Below are 20,548 nucleotides of genomic sequence, written 5' to 3' on the forward strand. Positions count from 1 at the left end.
GGAGACAGGTTGAACAAGAGCTACCAAGACCAACCCTGATCACTTATCTACAACAAACCCCACTACAAGGAATTCTCCAATTCATCATTCTTTCCCTGACCACTGGACTTTGATAAACAGGTCATTGGCCCCAGTGAGTTTGCAACCTAAAAATCTGCATTTTGGGGTTGCTCAGCCTGCTGGCAAACACAAGCACTTTGAAGGGACGTGGGATTGGGCTGAGTTATTGTTTTGCCACAGTCACAGGAAGGTGCCGGGGGAGCTTGAGAGCGTCTCCTGTTGTAATTCGGTGGCAGAACGAGTGGTTTTCACACGTGTGTTGTTCGGATGCCCTTTATGGGCTCTTGTTTGCATGCTCCCCCGATCCCAGGCACCTCACTGGACGTGACTCGCTTCACTGTTGGTGCCCGTGCGTGCGGGGACGATGCGATGCTGACTGTCTGGGCTGGAGGCTGCAGCGGGACAGGGGACAGGGCAGCCCCAGCCCCGAGCGGGCCCTGACCCAGAGCATCCCCCGCGGCCTGTCCTCCGAGAGCGGGACCGCGCGGACTCTACCGGCCCCGCCTCTCCGTTCCCGTTCCCGGCCCTCTGCTGAGGAGACTCACCTCCCTCCTCCCAGCAGGGGCCGCGAGAGCGCAGACGCGCCTCTCCGCTGCCCGGAAGTGTGCGCGCTACAAATCCGTCCCCTTCCGTTACCGGAAGTGTGTCCGAGCGAGCGAGCAATCTCGGCCCCTCCCGTCAGTCTGTGCACCAGAGAACATCTTCCCCCTCCCTAGCGCTGGAAGTGGACGAGTGACCGGGTAACCCACCCATCACCCCCATCTCTCGGAAGCGAGCGCGGCATTCCGCCTGCCCCTGGGTGCCGGTGCTGGCGGCCGGGGACGATGGTGGGGCCCGGGCCCGGGGGGGGGAGCCCCCTGGAGAACGCGAACCCCCTGATTTATCGGCGCTCGGGGGAGCGGCCCGTCACGGCGCGCGAAGAGGACGATGAGCTGCCCGACTCCATCGACGACCGGGAGATCTTCGATATCCTGCGCTAGGGGAGGCCGGGGGCGGCGGGGGGAGAGTTTTCTTCACGCTCCATCATTTCGCCTCCTGCTCCCCTGGGCTGGGGCAGCCCCTGCCCGCCAGCTGCAGATTTCTTCCCTGTGTGGGAAAACGTGGGATGTATTTTCTCTGGTTTGACTGCGCTGGTAACAGCTGCGGTGCAAGTCCCTGGTAAGCGCCTCGGCCCGCGCTTAACAGGGCCGGGCTCCGTTCCTGACAGGGCCGGTGCCGTACGAAGACATTCGTGGACGTCTGTGTGTTCTGCGTGGTTCTTACTCCGCCCTCAGCCCCCCAGTCTCTGAGCACCTTCCAGTAGTGCCCTGTGACGTGACTGTCAGATCAGCGCCCTTCTTCCTCATGCCCTCGCCAGGGGAAAGAATTGTGCGTGTAGTGGCTTGGTAGGGTGGGGGTGTTTCTTTGCGTAGGTCAGTCCTACAGAACATTGTAAAGCTCCAGGCCCTTCTGTGGCACTACTTAAGGGCTCTGAATCCCAAACAGCTGGATGAGCTTCCCCCCTCCCCCCCATAAAGCAAACTCTGAAAGCTACGCTAGTATAAAAGTAAATTAAACAGTTAATCTAATACTTTATTGTAGCTTTGCAGAAAGTTGTAGGTCTCTTCTCACTTGCTCCTTGAATAACAAAGGGATATCTATGTTATAGGTAGAAAAGAGAGAAACCTAAAGAGTGTGTGTGTGTGGAGGGGGGTCATCACCCATTCACCTGATGTCCCTTTCCATTGATACTGGGTGCCACTGTTATTTCTGTTTACTGCTTTATTTTCCTTTACATTATACATCTTATTCGTTCAATTAATGACCCAGAACATCCCCTTACTTTGGAAGAGCTGAATGTTGTTGAACAAGTTAGAGTTAACGTAAGTTACTTTAGTAGCAAAATTATAATAGAGAGGACTTAGCAAGCATTGGTATACTAACCACATTTTGTCTCAGTACTGGCATGTTTGAAAGCAAAACGCATAATTGTCTCAGGAAACATACATAGGAAATGCAACGTAGAGATGTTTTAAAACTGGAGTAAAGAACTTCCAGTAAATATCTCATTCCTGCAAGGGTGGGGTGCTGGCAATGACTCAAATAGGCAAGGAAAAGTTGGGGCTTCAGTTTTCAACAAAGTTAGATAACATCAATCTCTTAAGAAATACAATTATTATTTATACAAATTAAATGTTATTAAATTGCCATGGAGCATTTATTGGATTATGTTCTGCTTATAACATTTTGGTAAAATGATTATATGATCTATATCTATTTTAGCAGTTATGTATATTGGGACAGATTCTGTCCTCAGTTATGTTTGTTACCCCTGACTGTGGCCAGATTGCACAGGTGTTAAAGAACAGCATTTGGTCCATTGTCTACTTAGTTTATCACACATTTCCGGTATGGAAAGCGAATATTTAGAGCTGTCATGGTAAAAAACTGCATTTGACAATAGTGATACCGTAGATAAAATAACAAGCAGGGAAGTAGGAGGAGTTAAGGACTATTAATTAAGTTGAAGTTCAACTAAAATGGCTAGTATTGACTTGTGGTCAGATCAGTGAGTTTTGTATATGGAAAATGTTTGTTTTTCAACAGGTGAGTGATGCTGAAAGCACAGTAGTGGTGGAGTTTACTCCCACAATTCCTCACTGCAGCATGGCAACATTAATTGGCCTATCAATAAAAGTAAAGTTGATCAGATCACTACCTGAAAGGTTTAAGGTGAGTAATAAAATCAGCCCCAAAGAAGAAGAGGGAAAGTGTTTTAAAGAGAAAAACCTAAAGTGAAAAATAACTACCACTTCTCTTTATCTCCTCCTGCTCTGGGACAAGGACATGCTCCATGAAACCAAAAAACCCCCAAACCCCAATAAATTTGAAACTAGCACAGAATTAGTAATCACTGCAGGCTCAAGGCAAATGGTAACTTGGATTTGTGTGAGAAATAACACCTACTACTTCAAAATTAACTGATGCCCTGTGGAAGAGATTCTCATTTTTACATATGGGGAACCTGACACTACAGAAAAGTTAAATGCTTTGTTCCAGTCCATAAGGGAAGTCTGTGGCAAAAGTAGGATTAGAATTCAGTAGTTTCTGACTTATAGTTCTGGGCTCAGACCATTAAACTACGCATCTGTCCCAAAGAAAACTGATTCAGATAATAAAAAAAAAAAAAGTGACTGGTCCAAGTAAAAATTCCTTTGTGTAGAAATGTTTTCATGTTTAATTATGAAAGTGTTTATCTCCAAAATTCCAGAGTTTTGTTGGTTTGTCATAACGTTAAATCACCTTTAAGGGATAGTGTTAACATGTTCTTTTAAAAAATTGATTAATATTGAAAAAACCCAGTCTGATAAAACATCCTTCAAATAGTATGTCCAGAATTTTGATAAACGCATTAAAAAAATCTTAAGAATTTTTTTCTGCTGTCCTGTTAAATGTCTATAATCTTTTCAGGAAGGGAGAAACTGACCATAAGAGTGGGAGGGGGAAAGGAGAGGGGACTCTGAGCTGTCAAATGCACAAAGTAAACAGTTTTTTTTAATTAAAACAATGAGGAGTCCTTGTGGCACCTTTGAGACTAACAAATTTATTTGGGCATAAGCTTTCGTGGGCTAGAACCCACTTCATCAGATGTATGGAGTGAAAATACAGGAGTAGGTAGAAATACATGAAAGGATTGGCGTTTACTCAGCAACTTCAGTATTGACCAAGGTGTTGCTTGTAACTATGGGAGGTCCAGACTTTTCAGGCATGAGTTTGAAGCTGATAAAGACCCTTTACATTTATTTTTTGTGGGAGAATGCTACATTCTGCTTTCTGAACTGCTGAATAAATTTTCCTTCTATCTTTATAGCTTTTGTCCAACAACTTCACAAAGACTTCAAGAGTGAAGTCAAAGTAAATACTGACCTATTGTAGTGTAACAAGTTTTATAAATAACTATTACAAATAGAGTATTTTATTTTTTAGATGGATGTTCACATAACACCAGGGACCCATGCCTCTGAGCATGCAGGTGAGCTTTTCTTAAGTCCAAGGGGTGCTAATAATTATAATATAATTATCTAATAAATATTAGAATTGAGAGATGGAATAGATCTGTCATCAAGTTCACTGACCTGTAAGTGCAGGATAGAGAAGGAATTGGAAGTCAGAGGAGACTTTAAACTCTTAGTTCCGCACCCTTTACAGCAAAGTTACCCTTACCAAAATCTACCACTGACTCCAACAACAATGGATAAGCATGGTAGCTGAATAAGTGCTAAAATACTGAGATAATATGTGTAGGCCGTGATTCCACAACTTGTTCCAGGCCGATGAACCCCTGCGTTCACACGGAGCTCCAATAAATATTAAGGACTCTACGTCCAGCCATCTGGAAAAAGTTGCAGTACTGTGCATTAAATCATTAATTTACACTGTACAGTGCAATTCTGCGGCACATTAGAATTAAGAAAACCATTGGGCTATGTCTGCCATTACAACAGTGTGGGAGGTAAACAATTTGTATGTAAAATGTTATGCATCACTATAGAAATGTGTACTGACCGATCTATTGTGGGTTTCTTTTCACACAGTTAATAAACAACTTGCTGACAAAGAACGAGTAGCAGCTGCTTTGGAGAATTCTCATTTGCTGGAAGTGGTGAACCAGTGTTTGTCTGCTCGATCATAATTGCCTGATGAAGAAATCTTTGTTTTTCTGGTGTGTTAAGATAATTTTATACATAAACGGGATTTCTGATATGTAGTTGAATATGTTTCTGTGGGTAAAATAAAGCTACTAAAATGTATAATTTTTTTTAAAAATGACTGTTCCACTATTACAAGAGTTAACGTGGAAATTAACGTAGTAATGGTGCAGCCAAGATACCAATAAATTAAGATGACAGTTTTATTTTGGAATCAGGGAATTTAACATTTATAATTTTATATTTTAATTCATCACCTGTAACAGTGTGACTTCTCCTTAGAGAGAAGGAACTCCTACCTTAAAATATAGATTTGCTTTGACCAGTCATCACTATCCTAAACCAAAGACTATTTATATTCTGATCATTTATACAGACATTAAGCCATGGAATAGTTTAATCTTTAAATTCAGATCAGTTTATGCACACTTGTACTGGACTGTTAGTTTGCTTATATTCAGTCTTAGAAGTTGAGATCTTTAAAAGTACAAGTGTGCAAATTGAATTTTGAATTTAATTGTGTATATCACACAGCATATACACAAGTGTGCATGTACTTTTAAAAATCTGACCTGTTTTGCTACATTAACTCATGTGTCCTGAGGAGCCATCCAATATTTGGTATAAGATATAATCAACATATTGGAATATGTTAGTCTGAATTCCTTTGCTTTTGTTGATAAATCAACCTCTAGTGGTACGCTTATATAGTACCTAGTACAACAGGGCCCTGATCCTGACTAGGGCATGTAGGTTCAACCAGAATACAAATAATATAAAAGATCCTTAGGACTGGCTCTTCTGTGCCCAGTTCTGTTCAGGAGGGGGAATAAAGGTGGCTTACAGCTAGTTCCAGTTCTGCCTTGCTGCAACACTTCACTGTACTCCCCTGCAAATTTTGGCGGCTGAATCACAATGTTAATATAATAATAATGTGTTAAGTTTCACTATAAAAATGTCAGCAAGGGGTAAGGCATCATAGTTGGCCAGCTAACAGCAACACCTATCCTGTGTTACAAGGTTTGGGAAGATGGCATTTTCCTTAGAAGTACTGTAGATGTGTTCTTTGGCAGTGAACATATACAGTGTATACATATTACAGTGACAGTAAACGTATACAGTTAGAACCTCAGTTGCGAACTGACGGTCAACCACACACCTCATTTGGAACTGAAATTACCCACAGGCAGCAGCAAAGACACCCCCCCCCCAAAAAAAGCAAATACAGTACAGTACTGTTACTTTTTTTTTTTTTTTTTACAAGATAAGGAAACTGATTCTGTGCTTGTTTCATTTAAGTTAAGATGGTTAAAAGCAGCATTTTTCTTCTGCATAGTAAAATTTCAAAACTGTATTAAGTCAATGTTCAGCTGTAAACTTTTGAAAGAACAACCATGACATTTTATTTGGAGTTACAAACAACCTCCATTCCCGAGATGTTCGTAACTCTGAGGTTCTGTATAGCTTTCAGTCCAAAGCAGGTACGCAACTGAGTTCAGAGTGTTTTTTGGTGCCACCTTAGAGACAGAACTATTTTTAATGAAGGCAACAACTAGTTCATATAGAGACTGCAGAAGTTGAAAGCATTGGAGAATGTAGAAAGGGTAACAAATTGGCCTCCATTTGAAAATACAGATATTTATCCTATTCATTATGCCATTGTACATTCAGACTTGGGCATGGTGTGTGTTCTCAAAGAGTGTTGTGCTAGTCAGAGTTGTAAGAATGTTCCAGGGCTGTGGCTGGTATCTTCATGCAGATTGCTCATAGATCTTGTTTTATGACTGTTGGTTAGTGAGTCTTTAGAACTCAAAACAGGAAACTGACAATTTTTAAATACAGTGATACATAAAACCAGCTAGTGGCTGTGGAACAACCTGGTAGATGTTTGTTTTCATTGTCCGTTATACCAGCTCTGTCTATGACACCTTTACCTCCAAATCAGTCCATGTGGGACCCATTTATTTGACATAAGTTTAATGGCACCTCAGGTTTTTGGTGGGGAGAAAAAAAACAGTCACAGCAGAGAACTGTAGCAACAGAAAATTGTTCATGGGCCAGTTGTTAGTTATAAGAAAAACCAAAGGGAAACCTTGAATATTTCAGCAGCACCTGTTATTTCTGCATGTTAAATACAAACCATGGAGCTAGGCATGAATCAGAGAGTGCAATGAGAACAAATGGGCAATCCAATATGAGCTGCTGTATTTCCAGAATTAGTCACATCATCATCTCTACATGTGTCTATTTCAGCTCCTCTTGCCAGGTGATAAAATATGAGGGAATAGAAAATAAAAATAAGACTCTTACTGGAGAGGGTCTTAACTTTGAAAAGTTTACTTTTCCTGGGCTGGATGATGCAAATGTAGTCTTATTCCATTGGTATGATCAGACATTGAGATTGTCATGACTAAATGGCTTTCAGAAGCCTCTTACGTTTATACAATACAGATTTTTTTGTAGTTTTTATAAACAATGTGCTTTGGTCACAGGAACAATATCGATGCTGGTAATTCTATGGTAACAAACCACTGTTCCAACCTAGAGATGGGGGAAATCTGCTGCTGGGTTTTTAGTCTTTCACAAAACTGGGGCTGATTGCTTGAGATCATTAAAGATCCTGGGGAATATTTCACAAGGATTAAGGCTAGTGCCAGTCACCTGACCAGATTCCATCTTCAGTAATTAAATTTTGCATCTCAATTCCTGAGTTCCTGTTAGATAAGGTGTGTGCTTCCTGTCCCTCCTAACCTGTGTGTTTAATTGATGATGCATTTTAACCCAAATGCTGCTCTGTGGGAATCTGTATTTACACACATATGTCCAGTATGCATGTGCACATATTCACCACATATGCAGTGATGATATCCCTATTGTAAAAGAGTTTATCATGACTGCCACACTTAAGATTCATGGGCAGAGGACATCTCCATGGGACTTACTCTAACATTCCAAGCTCTCTGAACAGATTCAGACAGACATCATTTAAAAAAAAAAAAGCATCCCAGAGATATGTATTCCTCTTCTGCCCCCCAGAGCTACACCTAGTCAAGCTCAGGACAAACAGTATTTATTATGGGTGTGTGAGAGTTTTCCTGTACATAAAAATGGCACTTCTTTAAAGTCTAATATCTTGCTGAAGTTTTACACCATTAGTAAGAGGTTTCCCCCCAAAAAACAATATTGCAGGGCTTCCTCTGAGCCTGGTACAGTTGGACTGATGGTAAGTAAGCTCGCTCGCGCTCTCTCTCTCTCTCTCTCTATATATATATATATATATACCTATAATATGTAATGCTTCAAGTGCCTTCCTGAGATGAGATATTATATAAATGCATAAGTTACAATTATAACAACTCTTCAGGCTCATAAAATTACCATGATTAGACCTGTGTAAACTACAACTAACCAAATAAGAGGCAGCTTCAATGCTTGGGAGAGTTGCCACCTTTCTAGAAAAGCTGAGGATACCTTGTGTCTTCTGGGGCAGAGAGACAATATCTCAGCAAGATGAGGCTCCTTCCTGCAGCTGTAGGCAGAGACAGTACCATAAGGGTTAACAAACTGCAATGTAATGCTATTACAGGAAATCAACCTCCTCAGGCAGCTCTAAGTGACTCTGGAGGACAGTTGTGGCACAGCCAAAGATCAGCGGAATGCAAAGGCTACTTCCCCACCCCTTTCCTTAGCTTGCCTATATGAACATGTCTAGGCTGATATTTAATGTGCTTTGCAAACAGACTTTGTCATTTTATTTGACACTGTAAACTAACTGCCTGCCCCAGCTGCACTCCGAGTACTTTACTTTTTCAGCAGTTGTCTTTCCGCTATGTGACTGAAGCTTAGATAACCAAGTGCAATAGCAGTACAATCCTGTACTTGGTCTGCAGAGATGGAGAGCAGGCGAAACAGTGAACTATCTGCATCTATGGGAGCGGCATCGATGCTGTGCTTCCTGAAGGAATGCAGACACAGGTGATAATGGTGTGCATATAACATATGCATGGTGACTTTTACTACCCTCGCCGTTGTCTTCCCACGCCACCCACAACTTGGCTTATTGTCATTTCTTGTGGTGCTATGTCTGAATTAGACTGTAGACTCTAAAGACTTGTCATTTAACAAATAGCTGTGAAGCACCTATGTATAATGGTAATGATGTATTTGTGCAACAGTCTTAAAGAATGGAAGAGCCTTGGTAATTTGTGGTCTGAGTTCATAATGGCTGAGCTCCAGCAGTGCTTTGTAAAAGGTACTTTTAAGAATCCACCCTTCAGCTATATCCAGCTGTGGCTAGCTGTGGCTGTAGAGGTGGGGAAGAGAACCACTGTGGGCATAGGGAAGCTGAAAGAAACAATCAAAGGGACCAAAAGGAAACTTAAGAAGGTAGCAGACAGAGCCAAGTCTTGGCATATCAGAGAGAGAGAGACCCAGCTGGCAGGAGAGAGCCAACCAGAGCTCCTGGAGTGTGCAGATGGAGCAAAGAGACTGGAGAATGCAGTGCTGGACTTCTTGGAGGAGCTCTGAGGGAGGAACTGCAGCACTATTATGCCCTTAACAACACTGCCAATTATTAACACTAGTAACAGCCTCAGCACAGCCATGTCTCCCCCTTTCCTGTGCTCTCTTTTGTCACTGCCATTCAGTAAGGGTGTGTGAGCTGTCTGCGTGGCCATAAAGGAACTGCCCATTAAACAGAACTCAAACCTCAAGGTTCAGCCTCAAGGCCAGGCCAGGCCAGGCCGTTCAGATTTCCAGGCCAGGACGTTCAAGTGAATACAGACTTGACCCCATGTATTATTGTTCCACTGCTAGCTTATTTAGGCAGGTTATAGAGGGCTCATTGCAAAAAAAAGGCACCAAAATGCTGCTTTGTAGTGGGTATATAGCTGAACCCAGCTTTACAATTTAAACCCAATATTTGAAAGAGCCCCCACATTCCCCCAAAGAAATGAATCACTCTGAAATTTCACAGCCCACATCTTAGCCCAGGGTAGAATTCTTCTGGGAAGTTTGTAACAGATCAGAAAAGGAATTTAAGAATTATGTTTACATATGTCCCTGTCATTGACATTATTAAGGCAATTTAACTGTTTTGGTCCATCACACTTCCCTAGCCTGCAGCCTCCAAACATGTAGTGCTTTGCTGGTCTTACTGAAAAGAAATGCCTGTCAGAGACAGAGAGACAGAGTATGAGGGGGGTTTTGGAAGGGAGCATAAAGCTTGTGGGGGAATCACAAGGATGTAAAAGAGTTTATGACAGTGTGCTCATTCCCTGCCTGCTCTAGCAGAGGGTAACATAACTTCTGGGCCAGCAGCAGGGGTATAAAGAGAAGGAAATTCTACTTTGCCGTACTCTTATTTCATTACTGTGATCACCCAGTGGTGCATGAAGGTCACTCTTGTGCAGCCCATGATCAGATAATGCACATTTCCTAGCCACATTCTCTAGGACTCCATTTTCCCAGCAGTTTAAGCTTTAGTGCAGGGGAAGGCAACTACAGGCCGGTTCTAGCCTGTCAGGGCTTTCAATCCAGCCCATGGGATTGCCAGCCCTGTGGCGCAGCAGGGCTAAGGCAGGGCTCCTTACGTGCCCTGGCCCCGTGCTGCTCCCAGAAGCGGCTGGCACCACGTCCCTGCAGCCCCTGGGGGAGGGAAGGCAGAGGGCTCCGTGCGCTGCCCTTGCCTGCAGGCACTGCCCCTTGCAGCTCCCATTGGGTGGGAACGGGGAACTGCGGCCAATGGAGCCACTGCTGGACATGCTGGCCACTTCTGGGAGCGGTGTGGAGCCAGGGCAGGCAGGGAGCCTGCCTTAGGCCCGCTGTGCGCCGCTGCCACCCCGGAACAGCTCGAGTTAAGCAGCGGCAGGCCAGAGCCTGCACCCCCCCTGCACCCTAATCCCGTGCCCTGAGCCCCTTCCTGCACTACCAAATCCCCCCCTCACTCTTCTCTTCTGCAGACTAAATAAGCCCAGTTCCCTCAGCCTCTCCTCATAAGTCATGTGTCCTAGCCCCCTAATCATTTTCGTTGCCCTCCGCTGGACTCTCTCCAATTTGTCCAGATCCTTTCTGTAGTGGGGGACCCAAAACTGGACGCAATACTCCAGATGTGGCCTCAACAGAGCCAAATAGAGGGGAATACTCACTTCCCTCAGTCTGCTCGCAATGTTCCTACTACTGCTGCCTTATATACCATTAGCCTTCTTGGCAACAAGGGCACATTGTCGACTCATATCCAGCTTCTCGTCCACTGTAATCCGCAGGTCCTTTTCTGTAGAACTGCTGCTGAGACAGTTGGTCCCCAGCCTGTAGCAGTGCATGGGATTCTTCCCGTCCTAGGTGCAGGACTCTGCACTTGTCCTTGTTGAACCTCATCAGATTTCTTTTGGCCCAAACCTCCAATTTGTCTAGGTTACTCTAGACCCTATCCCTACCCTCCAGCATATCTACCTCTCCCCGCAGCTTAGTCACCTGCAAACTTGCTGAGGGTGCAATCCATCCTATCATCCAGATCATTAATGAAGATGTTGAACAAAAATGGCCCCAGGACCGACCCCTGGAGCACTCCGCTTGATACCAGCTGCCAACTAGACATTGAGCCATTGATCACTACCCACTGACCCCGACAATCTAGCCAGCTTTTATCCACCTTATAGTCCATTCATCCAATCCATACTTTTGTAACTTGCTGCCAAGAATACTGTGGGAGACCATATCAAAAGCTTTGCTAAAGTCAAGGTATATCATGTCCATCGCTTTCCCCATATCCACAGAGCCAGTTGTCTCATCATAGAAGGCAATGAGGTTGGTCAGGTATGATTTGCCCTTGGTGAATCCACGCTGACTGTTCCTGATCACCTTTCTCTGCTCCAAGTGCTTCAAAATGGATTCCTTGATTACCTGCTGCATGATTTTTCCAGAGACTGAGGTGAGGCTGACTAGTCTGTAGTTCCCCAGATTTTCCTTCTTCCCTTTTTAAAAGATGGACACTATATTTGCCTTTTTCCAATTGTCTGGGGCCTCCCCCGGTCACCTTGAGTTTTCAAAGATAATGGCCAATGGTTCTGCAATCACATCAGCAAACTCCCTCAGCACCCTCGGATGCATTGCATCTGGCCCCATGGACTTGTGTATGTCCAGCAAATGTTGCTAAGGTACCAGCAGCCAGGAGATGCTTCTCTCCTTCAGTGGGCTATAACAGAGGAAGGATGTGTGTACATTGGAAGCCTGTATTCCAGATTTTCATTTTTGGCCGAACACAGTAGTAAAAACAAGTCATTTATGTATTCCAATCCAAAACCACAATAGAAACTCTGAGTTATGAGCCAGCTCATACATACAACTGAAAAGTGCTCAGAATGTGGCTCTGAAATTAATTCTCTTTGTCTGTGCTTGTATTAAAATAAATCCCTTACACAATAAATCCCTTACACCATAAACTGGGTGAAATCCTGGCTCTGCTGAAGTCAATAGGAGTTTTGCCGTTAGCGTCAGTTAGGCCAAGGATTTCACGCATAGCCTTCTTTGAATGTCTTCTTTATTTATAAAACAAAGGAAAACAGAAATACAAGGATTAGCTGAAGACTGATGTTTTAATACAGCCAGAAAGACTCTGGTAAAACGGAGCTGTGCATTTTGAAATCTGAGTACATATAACGTACTTGGGAGCATGGGGGAGAGCTGCTATATAAGGTATGTTAAAGGGAAAGGCACTGAGAGATGTGAAAGAAGAGCTGGAAAGAAAGACTTAGAGAGTTCAATCATGCCCCTCATATAGGGTGACCATATTTCCCAAAGTGAAAACGGGACACCATGCGGGGCTGGCGTCACGGCTCCTGGCCCAAACCCTCTTCACCCCCTCCCCCATGGGGCTAGCCAAAGTCTCTCCCAAACCCCCTGCCTAGAGCTGGCCCTAGCTGCCTGGCGTCGCCACTCACCCCGCTGCCTAGGGCTGGGGCTGACAGCCAGAGCCCTGCTGCCCAGCCAGTGCCTGGTATCACTGCGGCCCCTCCTGAACATTCCTCCACGACCCCCTGGGGGGGCACACCCCACTTTTTTAGTAAAACTGGGCATTTGCCAACTAATGATCAGTTGGCAAGAGCAAATGGGACAAATGCCCAGACTTTGCGATGTTCGCGACAGGGCTTAACCAGGGGACTGCCCTGGCCAAAATGGGAAGTATGGTCACCCTGCTTACATAGAAAAAGGCTTTCAACTGCTGTGGAACTCTCTGGACCCTTTGGACATTACACTCTCACTGTATGAAATCAGAGATGCTAGTGGAATGAGCCACGGCTGCATATACACAGGGCCTAATCCAGCTCCCACTGAAATCAATGCAAATCTCTCTATTGACTTCTATGAGAGCTGGTTAGGGACAACAAACACTCCTCACTGTCATTGAGGATCATAGGATCTGCAGCAGTGAACACACAAGTCTCTACCTCTTGAGCTAAAGGGAAACTCCTTCAGCCAAGAGTAAATTGCGGAGCGTCAACACTGGAGCCAGTCCCTGGAGTGTCATATGGTCATAGCATTGCCAGTTGAAAAGGGATCCTGGTGGCTCCGGGCGGCAGCGCAGTGGGGCTAAGGCCTGGCTCTGCATGGCTCCCAGAATCAGCCGGCATGTCCAAATCGTAGGTGCAGAGGTGGCCACAGGGGCTCCATGTGCTGCTCGTACCCCAAGTGCTGGTGACGGCTCGACAGCTCCCATTGGTCAGGAACCGCAGCCAATGGGAGCTGTGGGGGCGGTGTCTATGGGCCTGGGCAGCATGCAGAGCCCTCTGGCCCCTCTGCCTAGGAGCTGGACATGCCAGCTGCTTCTGGGAGCTGCCTGAGGTAAACATCATCCGGTCGGAGCCCACACCCCTCACCCCCTTCCACACCACAACCCCATACCCCAGCCCGAAGTCCCCTCCCGCACCCAAACGCCATCCTAGAGCCCGCACCCCAACCTCCTGCCCCAGCTGTGAGCCCCCTCCTGTACCCCAAATCCCTCATCCCCAGCCCCACCCTAGAGCCCACACCCCCAGCCAGAACTTGCACCCCCTCTAAGGTTGCCAACCTTCCAGGATTGTTCTGGAGTCTTCAGGAATTACAGATTAATCTTTAATTAGAGATCATGTCATGTGATGAAACCTCCAGGAATACCGCCAACCAAAATTGGCAACCCTCACCCCTCCCGTACCCCAACCTCCTGCCCCAGTCCAGAGCCCCCTACCACATCCTGGCCCCACCCAGAGTCCGCACCCCAAGCTGGAGTCCTCACTCCCTCCCGCACCCCAATCCCCTGCCCCAGCCTGGTGAAAATGAGTGAAGATGGGGTACAGCAAGCGACGGAAGGAGGGGGGATGGACTGAGCAGGGGCGGGGCCTCAGAGAAGGGGCAGGACAGGGGTGGGGCCTCAGAGAATGGGCGGGTCGGGAAGGCAAGGGTGTTTGGTTTTGTGCGATTAGAAAGTTGGCAACCCGATATGGTCATGTGAACTAAACCAGCATATTACATAAGGGTCCTAAGATTGTAGTAAACTACTGGATACAGGCATTTAAAAGGAGTCAGTCATCTCATTAAAAACAGCATAAGATACTTATGCCAGTAATTTTTTTTTTCTAGAAGCAGACCAACTAGTCACTAATTTTTCAGACAAAGGAAATAATTGATGTACTGTTTATCAAATGAAAGCTAAAAGGCTGAAAGCAGGATGGAAACAAGCTACTAATCTGCCAAAATACATTCCCCTCAGTGACTACAGGTTTCTATGCAAACTGCAAAATGGATACTATTAAATAAAAGAGTTTTTCACCATTGTATTACTCATTCATTAGCATTCAGTAAGCATCTGGCTCCTAGAAGCTGCACAGGCTTGGCTCCACTAATTAGGTGCCTGGACCCTGGAGAAGACCAACATGTAAGGTGAGGTGGTGGCCTTGGGGGGAATAGGGGGTAGATGGGAGGGGGCAGTGGGGTAAGAAGAGGGGGTGGGGGGGAATTTGGGATGTGCAAGGCTGCGGAAGCCAGAGAAAGAGGCGACTTTCCCCAGCTCCAGGGCTGTGGCTGCTGGGGAGAGATGGCCCTCCTTCCCAGCCTCAGCTCTGTGGCAAGGTAGAGACCCCCTCTTCTTCCCAGCCCCAGCTTGGGGGCTGCTGTGGCGGGGGAGAGAGAGGGCACATCCATCGCATTACAAAGGTAAGACTACTGATAGAAAAATATGAGTTGTGTGCTTTTATTTGTAGAACAAAAAAACCTTAATTGTTTTTTTTATATAGCACTTTTATCCAAAGCGCTTTACAATAGTTAGCTAATGGTACAAACAACATTTGGAAAGATCATTAAGCAGTCCGCCAAGACCCTCAGCTATTTTCGAGTGGTCCACACAAAAAAAAAAGTTTGAGAACCACTGGTCTAAAGTAATGCATTGGCAGGAAGGAAACCTTGGATTCTATTCACAACTCTGTCTTCTAATGGGAGAGGTCTGGAAATTATGTTTAACAACTTCAGCGCTGGCCTTGATTGCACACTACCTGGTGGTACCTGGTGCTTTTTTTCCCTTGCGGTGTTGGCATCTGTATGGTGACACCTGGCACAGGCAGCAGCTCTGGAGATGCACTTTGCCTCACCTGCCTGGTCACTTAGTCAGCAGTATGTGGTTAAAGTGTTTGGTTTTGTATTAATTAAACATAGGAGGAGCTTTCAGGGAAGGGAACATGTTGGAGGCTATCAATGAAACGCAGCTGGGCACCACCCTTTAGAGCTTTGTGAAGGGGAAACGCTGTATTGCTTTGGATCTGCTGTATTTCTTTGATCAACGCGGATGTTGTATTAGTGATGACAGTTCCAAGCATGAATCCACAGTAAGAACAAACCCACTAGCTATCCCGAGTTACCTTGTTATCATGTTTGTTTACAGTTGAACTCAGTCTAGGGCATTATTCAGAGTGCTTTATCTAGGACCACCCAACCTACACTGTAGGCTGCCTCACTTGGATTGATTCTGAATGAGAATATATCGGCAAAGGCGGCAAGAACGTGAGTTGCAAAAAACAAAGGTGGGAGAAGAGGTTGAACATAGATTCAGCTTTATAAGTAATTTGCACCAAACTTTGTCTTTTTGAAAGTATTTTAGTCTCTATAATGCTTCATAATATAGTATGCCCTCTCAGAAAATATCCCTCTTTCTACGAGGCACATGGGATACAAAGAAACTCAAACTCACACAGAGCACCGTAAAGTTTTTCTGCTTGGACATTGTATAGAGCAAGGTAGAAAAGATGAAGTTCATAGGCTTTGTGCCAGGATTTCCGTGGGGGTTGGAGAATAGAATTAATTCCTCCAAACTTGCAGGCAAGCTGCAGGGCATCAATACAAGACCACCCACAGGCACTATTCTAACCTAGATGTTGGAATAGCTGCTGTAGCTAATACGCGCACTAAGGTGGGTTTGAGCCACTGGATCTGCACTGTTATGGTTTGAGTATCTCTGCCCCTGGGAAGCCCTCAGTTCCCCCACTTTTTACTCACTGACATATTCTGGGCCAGCACACAGAGTTCTGCTCCATGGAGTATGGAAACATTTGTGTAGTCCTTGCCTTCCAGCAGTCTCATCTTGGGGATTCTGAGAGCCCCATGCGTGGATAATTAAAGGTTTGGGCTAGCTTTGTATCTAGAGACACAGTTAAACACTATCCAGGGAAAATGTGTTAGGCCTAACTTTGCATACCGATGGATGACACTTTTCCTGGTCATTTCTCATATCCCTGGCTGTTATAACATATATCCCACACACACTTGGAACAGTCTGTAAAAAGAATATTTTGTTATTTTGGTCTTTTGCCTGTGTTTGAGATTAATGTGTTTATATCCATGGAGCAGTTTGATAAATATCTCCCTCTGGAATCTCATTTTATAAACTACATTTTTTGCAATGGTTTTATAGTTATTGCAAATGTTTCCCATTAGTCTGTCGAACAGGCCGCTATGCCACTTCTCCCCTTCATAACAAAAGATAATTTGAAATAAACAGAGAGGGTGAGCGAATGATGGTTTATGTTTGTTTCCTCATCTGAAATGGAGACTTTTATATAACAAGCAAAAGCAAATTTTCCCTTGAGAATGTGAATGCCATCCACAGGAGCCATATCCTGTGTACTTTATTCAAGTAAGTCCTATTGAAATTGATGCAGCTATTTGTGCATTTAAGTCCACTGAAGTGTTGTGGCAAACCCATTACCAGTAAGGTAATTTTATGATACTGCCTGTTTCCTAGCTGCCCAAGATGCTAAAGACATGTCCAGATTTCACATGGCACACCTACCAACACCAAGACACACATAGTGAAGAGCTCAGCTTGTGTTTAACACCATATTTTCTCTCTGGGAAAGCAGCAACCTTACAAGATGCTCCACTCCATTTGCTGAGGAAATGGCATTTCTCACATCACAAGGACCTTGCAAAAGTACACTAAGTACTTCTATTCTTATTTGGTGGAGCTTCCACAACAGAGAGCCCAAAAACTCAACCAGCATGTTCACTCCTACAACACAATGAGGAGCAGTGTCATTTTTATGGGAACCCTTTCATCACCATACTTTCAATGCTCTAGACAGCTCACCGATCCTGACAGGAAGCAAGGCTGCTTTTCCAGGATCCTCACAGCATTCACAGGCTTCAGCCCTCAAGGCCCAGCCCCTGACAGCGCATGTTAAAATAGTCTCTTCACTGCCATTCTCTGACTTGCTGCTGCTGCCTCTACTAGCTGCACTTAAGTACCCTTGGATGTGCTGGGAAAGAGTGAGCCGAGCACAGCGCTTCAGCAAAGCTTTTGTCGTGGGCAATTGCACAAATGGCCCTTGCCGAGCCAAGCAGCAACTGTCTTGATCCCTTCTGGAGAAAGGGCATTAGAACTTGGACGCCATTGTGCCTGGACACCCCCAGCCTTTCAGGAAGTTATTTAGGACATGCAATGCTTGTTCTTTCACAGCATCACCAAGATTTTTCCTGAGCATACCAAGCAATTCAGAAACCTGATTATGCTCTACAAAGCCTAGAGCTTGAGACTCTGGTGCCACGATTGTGATTTACGCAATGGCCAGACCCACACATCCCGGTATGAACCGACTAGTGCAACCAGCTGTACACACTGAGCCTGGGGACTCCTTGCTAGACTCATGTATTTGAGCAGAGCCAAGTGTCCACACAAGGCACAGATCTCTACCACTCCTCACTGCTGAGCATTAACAGCTGTGATCTCAGCATCACACTGGACCAGTAACTCCAAGCCAAACCCCGCAGGAGTCACAATCAACCACCTCTCCATGGGGGCATGCTCGTCAGGCAGTACAACCCACCCCACACGCTCCCGCAACATGTCCAACCAGAGCTCCCCACAACGCAGGCAGGGTACAATGCACCCCAGGTAGGAGGCTGTCTCCAGCCCAGCCCGAGAACTCTCGGGGCTCTGGGGAGAGCCAGGGAGCAGGAGGTTACCTTCCAGCATAGCAGGAGCACAGGCAGATCTGGAGCATGGTGTGTGGAGGGAGCAGGTGCTGCAGCCACACCCAAGCCCACCAGTCAAGAGCAATCTGGCTGCTTCTTTCCCACGCTGCACCCCACACCCAGGTGCTTCCTATCACCAAGACACCCCTCACTACCCGTCCGGCCTCAGTCCCCCTCAGCCTATGGCAGGAGACAGACCTACAAGTGGCTGCTTGCTGTCCTGAGGAGTTCCCACCTGCAGGCCGACATGAGTAAGCTCTCCCTGCCCCATGCTTAGGGTGTCACCAGTGCCTAAAATAATGTCCTCAGAGGTGGATCTGATAAGAAGCCGGTTTCCAAGTCGTGGCCACTCAGTGATGCACTGTGATACTAATGGGGGTGGGGTTGAGGTATCATGGATCAGCCGTTGTCTCCCTTGCAGATAAACTTTGCCCTGTATTTCTCATTAAGCTCTTCCTCATTTCCTTGCCATTCAAGCAGCCCTGTTACTTCCCTCAAACAGCACAAGGGGAAAGGAAATCCCATACTGCCCCCTATAGGTCACTCCAAATCCCTGGCCCCCAAACAGCAGCTAGGGACATAGAGGCCCAGGAGAGCTGGGGGATACCCAGATCTTCAGGTGGCAGAAAGTTAGGCTGTTAAGATGAGAGAGAATATAACCAGAGAGTCCATGAGCCCCTAGACACCATGAGTGAAGGGGCCAGTGGGAACCAGAACAGGCCTGAATAGCAGCTGCACACAGCCTTGGCAGAGCAGGATTGATCTGAGCCAGGGACTTGGGCCCAGAGTCTCAAAGATACTGTGTAAGCAGTGTCAGGATGAGCTCCACCCTGACACCTGGTGGTGAGGTGTGGCAAGTTGTGGAAAAGAACTTCAGGGGCTGATCTCATTTGCATGGGCACACCCACCCCACCTAGAATGAGGCCATAGCTGCCCAAATGGTCACTTTGGCTGCTGTGGGATCCCCAGTGTCTCTGTTATTGGGGCAGGAAGAATAAATTGTTATTACCCTGATTATGGGAACTGTGCTTGGAACTGTACTAGGCCTTTTGTTATGATGGAGGGACTCACCATCAACTAAGTAGCACTCGCTAGGCAAGGGTCATGGGTTCCAAAACTCTGTGAATTGAGAGAGGTTGGGGACAAGTATTAATACTTGGTGGCATGGGCCCCTTGGTGAGGGCCTTATGTGCTAGTTGTCCTTCCTTCTTTCTCCACTGTGGAATATTGAGAGCTAATTTTGATTTCATTAGAAGTCTAGTTACAGGCTGCTGAGCTCACTTTGGGCTAATAGTGCACCAGCACTGAGGCTCATCTACTACAAGCTGAATTCACCTAAGAGCTGAAATCACTGAGTGTTGTGTTAAGTAGTGGGGGAGCCTGAAGATATATTGTGGAGCAGTTTGTGGGACAGCTGGCATGCCTTGTGGACAGGCTGGTGGAGCAGTTCATAGGATAGCGGGAGCTGCTGGTGGGACGCGGAGCAGTTCGTGGGACAGCTGGTGGGCCGCAGAGCAGAGCGGATCTGAGTGAAGCAGTTCGTGGGGCAGCTGGTGGAGCGGAGCGAAAGCCTATGGAGCTGTGGGGCGGTCAGCTTCAGATCATGTAAGGTGCCTCTTACCCCTGCCCCCATCTCCACCCAGGTTGGGAAGTAAAGCTCTGCAGATAAATTTTCGAACTCTGGGGTTGCCCTGACCAGGGACAGAGACTTTTGGGTCATTAGACTTTTGGGACTTTGGGTGATTTGGGGTTGCTGGACTCAAGAACCAAAGGGAAAGGGCATGCCCCAATTTGCTTGGGGTGGATTTGTTTGCTCATGGGTTGTGTTATGAATCCTGTTGGTGGTGTTTCCCCAACATAATGCTACATTGTTTCTCTCTGTTATTAAAAGGCTTTTTGCTACACTCAGACTATGTGCTTGCGAGAGGGGAAGTATTGCCTCTTGGAGGCGCCCAGCAGGGGTGGTATATATTTGTCCCAGGTCACTGGGTGGGGGTTCGAGCCGGTTTGCATTGTGTTATTGGAATGGATCCCCTAGATATTGAACCCGACCCTTGTTGCTGCCAACTCTGACGGGCAGAAGGGTTACAATTGAGACACTAGCTCCCACTGAAATCCATGAGAATTAGCTGCCTCAATACTGTTGAGGATCTAGGCTTTGGTCACTTTGGACAATTTTCTCCTTCCCTGCTGCTGGAGTTGGACACAATCCCTGGCAGGTCAGGGAAACCCCCATCACGTTCAGCACCTTCCCCTTAGCTTTTGTGAAGGGAATTTCTATTATTCTCATAGACACTTGTGTTCTTCAT

General features: G+C 45.9%; 1 protein-coding gene across 1 annotated transcript; it reads left to right on the forward strand.

Annotated features, from left to right (window-relative positions):
• Positions 1-728: 728 nt before the first annotated feature.
• CIAO2B (cytosolic iron-sulfur assembly component 2B) lies at positions 729-4,853 on the forward strand. The gene is made up of 5 exons (XM_048816703.2): positions 729-1,026; positions 1,843-1,922; positions 2,647-2,772; positions 4,027-4,072; positions 4,635-4,853. Exons 1-5 carry the CDS (start codon positions 885-887, stop codon positions 4,730-4,732), a joined length of 492 nt encoding a protein of 163 aa, XP_048672660.1. The 5' UTR covers positions 729-884; the 3' UTR covers positions 4,733-4,853.
• Positions 4,854-20,548: the final 15,695 nt, after the last annotated feature.

This window comes from Caretta caretta, chromosome 12, assembly GCF_965140235.1.
Source record: "Caretta caretta isolate rCarCar2 chromosome 12, rCarCar1.hap1, whole genome shotgun sequence".
Taxonomy (NCBI): domain Eukaryota; kingdom Metazoa; phylum Chordata; order Testudines; family Cheloniidae; genus Caretta; species Caretta caretta.